The sequence below is a fragment of the Phyllostomus hastatus genome, unplaced genomic scaffold (genome assembly GCF_019186645.2).
Source record: "Phyllostomus hastatus isolate PE091 unplaced genomic scaffold, TTU_PhHast_1.1 phas_scaffold_555, whole genome shotgun sequence".
Classification (NCBI taxonomy): domain Eukaryota; kingdom Metazoa; phylum Chordata; class Mammalia; order Chiroptera; family Phyllostomidae; genus Phyllostomus; species Phyllostomus hastatus.
The window spans coordinates 4,104,875-4,115,598 of record NW_025334036.1 but is presented as its reverse complement, the minus strand read 5'-3'; the positions used below and the strand labels follow the sequence as shown (position 1 = coordinate 4,115,598).

The 10,724-nt window shown below is 63.5% G+C and overlaps 1 protein-coding gene across 1 annotated transcript; it reads left to right on the top strand.

The window, feature by feature from the left end:
- Positions 1-378: 378 nt before the first annotated feature.
- On the top strand, positions 379-10,490 carry ISG20 (interferon stimulated exonuclease gene 20). Its single transcript, XM_045824995.1, has 4 exons — positions 379-622; positions 917-1,168; positions 9,185-9,385; positions 10,261-10,490. Exons 2-4 carry the CDS (start codon positions 953-955, stop codon positions 10,345-10,347), a joined length of 504 nt encoding a protein of 167 aa, XP_045680951.1. The 5' UTR covers positions 379-622; positions 917-952; the 3' UTR covers positions 10,348-10,490.
- Positions 10,491-10,724: the final 234 nt, after the last annotated feature.

Genomic DNA, 10,724 nt, shown 5'->3' with positions numbered 1-10,724 from the left:
GGTGAGGGAGGCGCCCTGAACCAACGGAGGCTGGAAGGGCTCCGTCCCTGCCTCCTGGTCTTCCCTGGGCTGGGGTGAGGGGCTACCCCCCCTCTCACCTCAACCTTCTGCCCTTCCCAACTAAGAGCCTCAGTGTCCCAAGAGCCAGCTGCCCCTGTTCCATTTAAAAAAAAAAAAAACAACAACACCTCCGGGAGTGTGAGGCTGGTAGTGACCGGGAAGCCGCGGAACCTTCCCCGAGCTCCAGCCCCGGGCATGTTTGCTCTGTGGGTGGGGAGTGAGAAAGGAAAGAAAGATGTCGAAATCCACTCCGTCCACGTCAGCAGCGTCATCTGAGCGATGAGGTGGACCACGGGGGCAAAGGCGAGCCAGCCAGCCACGGAGCCGCCCTCTTCGTCCGTCTGTCGGGGACTCAGGCCCCGGAGATTCCCCATCAGCCGGCAGGAGGCGGAGCCGGCAGCCCAGGTGCCGGCCTCCCGCCCAGCCCATGACTTCACTCTGAAAAGGAACTCGAAACTAAAGCGGGCTCAGGTTTCCTCGGCTTGAAGTCACAGATGAGTCACTGCTAAGAGCAACTGCAGTGGCTGAGAAGCGGCACCAGAGACACAGGCGTGAGACCAGGGTACGGGAGGCTGACCGGGGAGGGTGGGGGCCAGGTGTGGGGAGGGGGGCTGGGGGGCTGGCCAGGGCAGGTGGTGTCCCGGTGCTGAGGCTGCCAAGCCAAACCACAGGCCCCGGGACGGCCGGACTCTGAAGCCAGCAGGGTGGCAAGAAGCCAGCTTCCTCCCTGCCAGGTGGTGGGGTGATAAGGCGGGGGCAGAGGGCGCAGGCTGGCGGGGTGGTGGCGGAGGCCGCCCGGGGCCTCCTCCGTGGGCCCTCGGGTGATGCCCTTCCTGCCGCCCGTCCCACCCCCCAGCGCACCTGAGCGTCCCCGCGAGGCACGGCGGGCGGTATGGAGGCGGTGGCCATGGACTGCGAGATGGTGGGGCTGGGGCCCCGCCGGGAGAGCGGCCTGGCCCGCTGCAGCCTGGTGGACTCCCGCGGCTCGGTGCTCTACGACAAGTTCATCCGGCCCGAGGGGGAGATCACCGATTACAGGACCCGGGTCAGCGGGGTCACGCCCCAGCACATGGAGAACGCCACGCCCTTCGCCGTGGCCAGGCGGGAGGTGAGTGAGGGGCCGTGGGCCGGGCAGACCGAGGGGGGCTGTGGACACACCCCCCGACACACATGTGTCCTTCCCTGGTGCCCCCCCCCAGGGCCAGATCCATGACCTGTGTCCCCAGCAGCATACGACTCCCTGCCACCCCTGCGTGGGGAGTTCCAGGGTGCGGAGAAACCGGTGGGTGTCTCCATCGCATCCCTGAGTGGGAAGGGTCCCTGCCACCGGACAGCCACGGACTCCCCACCGGGGAGCAGCTGCTTCCGGGCTGCTGGTCCCCCCGACATTCCCCTGATTTGGGGCTGGATGCCCTGTTCTTTCCTCGACACCGGGCTGCCACAGGTGAGCCCCGTGAGGGGGCGAGAGGCAGGTGCTGGGCAGAGACCCTCCTGGCCGGGCCCCTGGCAGGGGTCCTCCTGGTTCTGGAGACCCAGCCAGAACCCTCTGGGCCGAGGGGAGCGCCGGACCCCAGACCCGCGGACAGACGGCGGGCCGTCCATCACCCTCGGGTGCTCCCGCGAGGCCCCCGCCCCCTCCTGCAGCCGGTGGTGACAGCTTCTCCAGGTTTAACTTTCCGTTTCTCTGAATTACCAAAGAGAAAGCAAACGCGACCGCGGGGAAGACGGCCCCCAGGTTAGTCACTTCTGAGAAGGCCGAGAAAGGCAAGCGCCCTCATTGGTTTCTGCGCCGTGGGCGTGGGAAAGCCTAGCAGCACAACACAGGGCACTGAGGGCTGCCTCACGCGCGTGCGCGTGCGCGCGCGCGCGGGGGCGGGGCTCCAGGCTCCGGAGAGAAAACCACAGGAGGAGCGCCTGTCGACCACCCCCCCGCCCCCCCCCCCCCCCCCCCTGGGTGCAGGCACAGCACCCGGTCTCCCGGCTCATCAGGCCTCAGCGAACAGCCGGCCGGGAGGGGTCTCCGGAGCCACTAACTCAGCCTGGCCTCCTGGGCTCGCTCCTTGCCCGCTCACTTACCTGGGGCGAGAGCCCGTCCACCGCTCTCTCTCGGTGCCCAGTGTCCAGCCCCCGTCGAGGAGAACGGGGATGAGTGTAGTGACGTCACAGGCTTCGCGTGAGGCTTGGGAAAGGGGCCAGGCGGGAGGGCCTCGCTCCGTAAGGACTCGCGTTAGCCGCCGGGTCTGTCTGCCCCGTGGCCCCCGCGTTCCAGACGAGGAGCCCGGGGCTGGCCTGCGCTACGTGTGTGCGTGCGTGTAGGTTGGCTGGGGCCGCTGGGACCAGGTCCCGAGGACGGGTGGCCTCACAGCAGAACTGTGTTGTCTCTCGGTTCTGGGGGCTGCACGTTCAAGATCGAGGCGTCAGCGGGGATGGCTCCTTCTCAGGACGGGGGGGGGGGGACGGGGGGGACAGAGTGTGTTTCTCGGCCTCTCCCCCGGCTTCTGGAGGTTTGCTGGTGGTCTCGGGCGCTCCCTGGCCTGTCGACGCGTCCCCTCTGTCTCGGCCTTGGCATTCACGTGGGGTTCTCCCTGCGTGCGTCTCTGGGCCCAAACTGCCCCTTCTTTATAAAAACACAGGCCCTGTGGACGCGGGGCTCCCCCTAATTACATCGGCAGCAACCCTTATTCCAAATAAATCACATTTTGAGGAACTAGGGGATTTCGACAGGTGAACATGGGGAGGGGAGGGGGCTTGCACAGTCCCGCCCATAGCGCCACGTGACTCGCACCAGTTCAGGAAACAGAAGGGGGTTAGAGCCAGGGCGGTTTGAAAACCCAGGCCCCAAGCTCCAGAGCCGTGTGCCCACAGGGCTGAGGCGGGGAGCCCCTGGAAGGCCCTGGTGGGAACCGCAGACTGCTGTGGCTGTAAAACACCCCTTGGGTTTCAAAGACTAATATAGCTCTTTAAAAAAGCATGAGCCCCGGCCAGTGTGGCTCAGTGGGTTGGAGCGTCGTCCTGTAACCAAAGGTCGTGGGTTCAATTCCCAGTCAGGGCATATATTTAGGGTTCAGGTTCCATCCCTGGTCCAGGGGTGTGGGGGAGGCAACCAATCGATGCTTCTCTCTCTCTCTCGCATCAGTGTTTCTGTCTCTCCCTTCCTCTCCCTCCCTCAAAGCAATAAAAAAGTGTCCTCGGGTGAGGAGAAAAAAAGAGAAAAAATGTAAAAAACCGTAAAATACCGCGATCATTTTTATAGCAATGACAGGTTGAAATGCTAACCTTTCTGGATATACTAGGTTAAATAAAACATGTTAAAACTCATTTGACCTATTTCGTTTGACCTTTCTGACCTGGTGGCGATGAGGTGGTTTGAAAGGATTTGGGTGGCTCCTGTCCCATTTCTCTGGGCCGGCGCTGAGCTGCAGGTGCTAAGAGGGAACCAGGGAGCCCCGGGGAGGGGACCCAGCACCTCACGGTGGTTCTGGAAAGACCCCATGAGGCTGGGGGCAGGTGCCAGGGGCGGGAGGGGTCTGTGCATGCGGCTGAGTGAGTCCACAAAGCCACTGAAGGTTCTCGAGCAAGAACACAACAGAATCAAAGCCAGCTGCGTGAGAGCTGCAGCGGCGGGGGGTGGGGGGGATGCTGTGAAGGGGAGACAGGGGTGAGGAGGAGAGGACCACGGGGAGGAGGGTCAGCGCCCCGAGGGGGCAGCTGGAGAGACCTGCGACACCCGCAGGGCCGAAACAGACGGAGAACTGGAAAGGAGGAGCCGTCAGACGGACGAAGGAAGGAGACAGCAGAGCAGCAGGAAGAGGGAGTCCCAGGGACGCTGCCAGGGGCTCTGCTCACTCAGCCCCCCACCGAGCAGGCAGCCGGGCGGCAGGACCCTGTCCTCCCCCCTGCTCCCCAGCCTCCGTCCCTGGTCCCTGGCGGAGTGGCAGAAAGGGCAGAGAGCCCAGGGCAGGGGCACAGGAGCCAGCAGGAAGCGCTTCTCGTACCCCGGGCCAGGGCAGTCAGGCCACTCCGCGGACGCCCCTGGCCCCGGCCTGGGTGTGGGGACACTCGGCGCTGGTCCCCGTGTGGCGCAGAGGTGCCCCAGTTTCTCAGTCGGAGGTTCTTGGCCAGAGCGGACCCTTTGCTGCCCGGGGAGCCAGGCCGGGACCTGAACACCACGCGGGTGTGTTGGGTCGTATCTGAGGTTCACGCTGCCTGCTCTGCCACTTCCTGGTCTGTGACCTTGTCCCATGCAGGCTGGAGGCAGTGACAGTCACTGACGTGCCCGTGGACAGAAAAGGGCAGGGACCCAGCAGTCGTATCTGAGTCCCCTCCCTGACTACCCCCGAGACCTCGGTCTTAGACGCCGGCCCGCCTTTTCTGCTTGCTGGTCCCCCCATCCCTCCCACCCTGCAGCCCAAGACACCTCCCCAGGCCCGGCTCCGCTCGCAGCCTCCCCGCCCCTCTTCCAGCGCCTCCCAGCCCCACCTACCTACCTGCCTCCTCTGGCCTGCGTCCTCTCTCAGCTCAGCCACCACCCACCTGTGGGCCAGCCAAACCTCCACTCATCCCGCATCCCTGCCCCTAGAAATCCTGCCGTTCTGGCAGGCCCAGGCCAGAGGGGTCCTTTAGGGTGTCCCTCTCCACACATCGGGCCGTCAGCACAAGAAGGAACTCCTGCGGAGACTGAGGACCAGAGAGGGGCAGTGACTGGCCTGAGGACACACAGCAGCAATCTGGGATGCCACTTAGTGCTCAGATGCAGGCTCTCACCAGACAGATTAAGGATCTTTTTCTTTTGTTGTGTTTTGTTTTTTCTCCTTTTTTTTTTTTCCCCAAGAGTGACTTTGAATAGCCTGTAACCCACTTCTGTGAGTTAATGCTCTTTCACGTGAGCCCAGTCTGGAGGGCAGCATCTGCCCCCACGACGGGGGCTGGGAGGACTGACTGCGTTTTCAGGCTGCAGACAAGGAAACAGGCGGCTGTGAAACGGGGGGTGTGGGAGGGACACACAGACAGGAGGCCGAGGGAGCTAGAGCACAGGAAGCTGTTTCATCTGTAACCAGCGAGGCAGCCCCTGCCTGCCTCGAAGGGTGGGGGGGCTGCCCTGCTGGGGCCCCCACTGGGCAGGTGTCTCTGGGGCCCGGCCAGGGGGAGGATGACTTCAACATCCAGCTTCCCCCGGGGTACAAGGCACACGCTGGGGGCAGTGGACAGGACAGAGGGGCCAGGACCCCCCCCCAAGATGACCATAAGGGACCTGGGCCCCCTAAGGGCAACATTTTTGTCTGTCTCAACTCCTCCCCTGAGGACACGCATATTGACTTTACAGAGAGGGGGAAGGGAGGGAGGGAGACAGAGAGAAACGACCATGTGAGAGAGAGAGACAGCAGCTGGCTGCCTCTCGCACGCCCCGGCCCAGGGACCCAACCCACAGCCCAGGTATGTTCCTCGCTCGACGGGGAACTGAACCTGCGACCTTTCAGTCTGCGGGGCAATGCTCCAACCAACCGAACCGCACAGGCCCAGGCCGCACAGACAACATTCTTGAGAGTCCCTCACAGCCACTGGCAGCCAGGGAGAAACAGACAGGGACACGAATGACCGCAGGGAGGGATGGATGCGTGGTGGCAGTGGCGGCTGTGGCCGCTCCACTGGCTTCGGTGCGGAGGCGGCCACGCTCGTGCGACGCAGACCACACCCCGGCGCCCTGCGAGCGCCCCCTGCCGGCGGATCCCGATGCGGTCCATTCTGGCGTTCAGTTCCGCCCTCTGGATTTTCAACAAGGGCCCCGGGTGACTTTTTTTGGAGGTAGGAAGTACCTGGAGCTAGAGTGACACCAGGGGGAAGGAGGACACGGGCAGACACCTGGGCCTGTCACTCCCCGGCCGCGCGGGGGACCTGGGGACACGGGCTCTGAGGCTCTGTCCTCCGTTCGGCCCTCTGTCGCCGAAAGCCTTCCAGAAGCCTTCACGGAGTGCCGGCGTGGGCTCCGCGGTGCTCTCGGCTCTGAGATTCGTGATGCGCATCGGGTCCCTGGGCTCTCGGTTGGCGGCAATAACAACACTGAACTACCAGGGACACGCCTGTCAGTCCTCTACTACTCTCCAGCTGTGCAACCCCGGCGGGCCTCTGCACCTCTCTGATCCCCGGCCCCGCCCTCTGAGAAATGCAACTACGAATGTTTTGGTTGAGAGACCTCAAGACGCGGTGGCGAGGAAAGTACCTGGCGCAGTGCCAGGGTGATGAAGAAAGGAGACATCCCTTCCCCCTCTCCCTTCTGCAGTTCTTTCCAGGAATGTGAGCGTCTCCCCCTGCCTGTACAGTTTCTTGGGAGAAATGAGACTCTTGCCTCACGGCACTGGCCCGGGGAAGGTCCCACCACCCCGGTCGCACTGGCGGGTGCTTCCCCGCCTCCCTGGGCCGCCAGCCCGCCCCTCAGGGAGCCAGGGCTGCTCACTGGCCACCAGCCTCCCCTCTCCAGGCCCTGGCCTTGCCCCTGGGGGAGCGAGGCCCAGAGACAGCCTTTAACTTCCCCGAGACCACACAGCCAGCGCCGGCGTCTCTCCCCGCGCATGCCCAGCATCCTCGTCCTGAAGGGCCGCTGGTGTCTCTCTGCGGCACAGACTGTTCTCTACCTTCCCCACTTCCTCTTCCTTCCTTCCTCTGCCCGTCTGCCCCCCCCCGCCCCCTTATATTCGTCTCCTGATGAGTCCTGTGTTGCTAAATGCGGCCCCCACCCCCACCCCCAGGGGCCCCCAGGCTCGGGAAGGGATGCATTTCCCAGAAACCTACCCCATGGTGACTGGGGATGACTCGGCCCTCTGACATCTGGGACCGTGACCGCTATCTCCGAGTGACAGACGGTTCCCGCGCGGCCCGTGTGTGAGCTGGGCCTGAGCCAGCTCCCAGCAGGGCGAAGAGGCCGCGTTGTTTGCAAACATAAAGCGTGTCAGCAGGAGATGGCCCGTGACCCACAGGCGAGCGCGCTTCCTGTTCCCCCACGCCCACCCTGTGTGCTCTCTCGGAGTGCTGGCTCGCGCCCCGTCTCCGTACGCAGGGTTCTGGGGGTCGTGTGCCGGCCCCACGCAAGGGGACCCCACACCAGCACTGCCTGCTGGAAATCCGGGATCCAGAGCCCAAATGCAGATTTCAGGGAGATGCCCCGGGGGAGTCCCAAGCCCTAGCACGGGCTCTGTCCCGAGGAGGCCCCGAGAAAACCTCGGGAACAGGGGGGAAGGCTGGTCACATGGTCTGTTCATGGTGGGTGGACACACCCCATCCCCGGCGCGGTGGCCACGGACAAGTCACCTCAACACTCCGAGCCTCAGCTCTCTGTAACGGCCCTCTGGCCTCCAAGGGAGAGCATAGCCAAGGCCCTGCACGGAGTCCGGGGAGGAGGCCACGAGCAGGAAAAACGGGACAAGGTTCACCACCCAGCATGGTCCCTCTGGGGGCACGGAGTGTGGTCCTGGGAGAGAGGGGTGCAGGCCGTCCGAGAGCTTCCACAGGAGGGGGGCCCCCTGAGAGAGCCACGAGCTGCCCCAGGTGTGTCTCCGGCAGCCCTTTCTCTCTCACGGCAGCCTTGGAAAACGAGCGTGAGCAGAGGCCTGTGGGGGCAGAGGCGGGCTCTCTGTGGGGCCACCCGCCGTGGGAGAGGGGCGAGAACAAAGGCAGGAGGGGAGGCTTGGGCGCCTGACTGGGGGTGCTCTCGGGGTTGCTCCTCGCAGCTGGGCCTTGAGGCTGGCGGAGGCCCGGAGCGGGCCGGCTCTTTCCGCAGACGTGGTGGTGGCTTTGAAGGTTGCTTCTGCCGCAAATGAGTGAGTGTCTCGCTTTTCCGACGGTGCTTAGCAAATCACCCCAAAACCCAGTGACTCGAATAATGTCAATATGTAGTTCACTCACGTACCAGCAACCCGGGCAGGGCTTGGCAGGCGGGGACAGCCGGTCAGTGGAGGCGTCTTGCAGGTCGAGGGCTGGACTCCTCGGGGAGCTCTGCTCGCCCGTCGGGCGTCTGGCACCGGGGCTGCTAGGGCCTGTCCTTCTATCCCTGTGTGGTCTCACCCGGCTTCGGGGCAGCTCAGGGACCCAGGGGTCCTGGCCCCTCGGGGAAGTCACACGGGCCAGCACGCCGGTGAGGCGGCGGGGGAGGCTGGGCTCCCGCTACCGTGAGCGCTGTGTCACGGAATCTGCAAACTCCTTTTTGAAATCGTCAGGGTAAACTTGCGCAAGTGACTTCACTCCTCGGCGCTCCCGTGTTTTCCATTTGCAAAACTCAGTTCAAGACAGGCCTTCCACCCTGGCTGGTGTGGCTCGATGGATTGAGCGCGGACCTGTGAACCAGAGGGTCACTGGTTCGATTCCCAGTCAGGGCATAGGCCTGGGTTGCAGGCCAGGCCCCCATTTGGGGGTGTGCGAGAGGCAACCACACATTGATGGTTCCTTCCCTCTCTTTCTCCTTCCCTTCCCCTCACTCTAAATAAGAATAAAATTTAAAAAAAAAGAAACTTTACTTATAAAAAAAAGACAGGCCTTCCTCATAGCGAGCCGTATCAGTTTTCTATAGCTGCTGTAACAAAACCACAAACCTAGTGGTTTAAGGCCACGCTCATTTACCACCGTACAGTTCTGTAGTTCCAAAGACCTCTCGAGAGGATGAGAGGAGGGGTGGGAAGTCCCCAGCTTCCAGTGATGGTTTTGTCTTTCTGGTGACCAGCCCCGTCCGGGGGCCCACCCACAGGTGCCTCCCTGGAACAAAAGGCACACCTGTCACCCAGGAAACAGCAAGGGTTCAAGGAGCCCTGGGCCAGGAACTGACAACAGACACCAATACTTATTTATTTTTAGAATTCCATACATTGCTCTTCCCCACTGAAACCACCGGAGGAATCGTATGGGCCTTTAGCACAGACCTAAACTAGTTGAGCATGAAGAGGGCCTGGGTTCAGTCTTCTCATTTTGTAGACGGTACATCTGAAGCCCAGAGAGGCACAGTGCTTTGCTCAAGGTCACACAGCGACTCCAGGAAGGGCTGCTCCCCGCGGGGTCACGACCGCACCCAGCTGCCCCAGACCCCACCCCCTGCCGTCGGAGGGCCGGGGTGACGTGTGGTGAAGCATGTGTCTTCCTGCAGATCCTGCAGCTCCTGAGAGGCAAGCTGGTGGTGGGCCACGACCTGAAGCACGACTTCGCGGCCCTGCAGGAGAACATGAGCGGCTACAGCATCTACGACACGGCCGAGGACATGGTGCTGTGGGCCAAGGCTGGCGTGCTGCACTGCCAGCGCGTCTCCCTCCGCGTGCTCTGCGAGCGCCTCCTGGGCAGGAGCATCCAGGTGAGGGGGGCCCCCCTGCCCGTCCCTGCAAGACTCCAAACCCCACCAGTGGCAACAGGGCAGACAGAGCGTCCCCAGAGACGCTCTGTCTCCTGCTAGTCCCGAGGGGCTGTGCACTTGAGAGAGGTCAGCACACGTGTATTAGGCACCTACTCTGGGCTGCCCTGAATGAGGCGCTGGGGACCCTGTCCGTGAGGAGCCCTTGGGTCACGCAGGGTGGCCCCTAACCAGATAATGAGCACACACTTTGGAGAGTGTCCCCTGGAGGGCAGGGCCGGTGTCCTGGGAGCAGGGACAACAGGTGGGTGGCTGGAGGGGAGACCAGACCTGGGCGGAGTCTGAACCACGGCTGTCAGCGGAGGGGGGAGGAGACAGGGACGGGAGGGGACCGACGAGCTCCAGCCTGCTGGGCTGGGGAGCCGGCATCACGCAGGAAGCAGGGTGTGGGCCCCTCTGCTAGTCTGGAGGGACACAGCATGAAGGACAGAGAGGCCAGCCCACCAACTCATCAAACAGCAAACCCCTTCTCGGCTTGCTGAGCAAGTGACCGTTTAGAAGCGTCTTTTAAACATATTCCTCGGTGCCCAGGAGCGCCCTGCAGGGCAGTCCGGCCCCTCTGTGTCTGACGGCAAGTGCACGGCGTCCCTGTCGGCCTTGAGGGCCCAGCACGTCTGGGCCTCGGCGGCTAACGGGGGAAGCTGGGCCTGCCGCAGCCACCGGCTGAGCCTGAGCTGTCCGAGCCCTGGGCAGACCCAGCCATGGACCCACCCCGGGGCCCTGGACGTCGGGGTGTGAGCAGGGAAGGGCGATCACCCGAGGGCTCTGCATCCAGCACGCCCCCGCCCCAAGTCCCCACTCTCCTCGTGTGTCTGCAGAACAGCCTGTCCGGACACAGCTCGGTGGAAGACGCCAGGGCCACCATGGAGCTCTATCAAATGTCCCGGCGACTCCGGCGCCACTGAGGGCTGCCCGGCTGGCTGGCTGGCGGTGCCCGCTCAGCTCCAGGCAGCCGCTTCTGCGGGGGCCAGAGGTCTCTGTCTGGTCAGGACAGCAGCCCTCTTGCTTTTGGAAACTGCAGCAATAAAATGCTTTTCTATTTTCTCTACACCAGCGTCGGCCCTCTCCCTGTCTCCTCCCGTCTTCTCTCCAAGCTGAGGGAACGGTGAACAGGACCCTGCAACGAGTCCTTGGGTCGGGGTGTGGGGGGCAAGGTTGGGGGGCGACCCCTGGCCACCTTCCACAAGTCCTTCCTCGTGTGTGTAAAGACTGAAGGCAGAGCCAACAGAGCCTGGGGTCCCCAGAGGATGCGGTGGGAGCCCTGGTTCTGCCATCGGGTAGC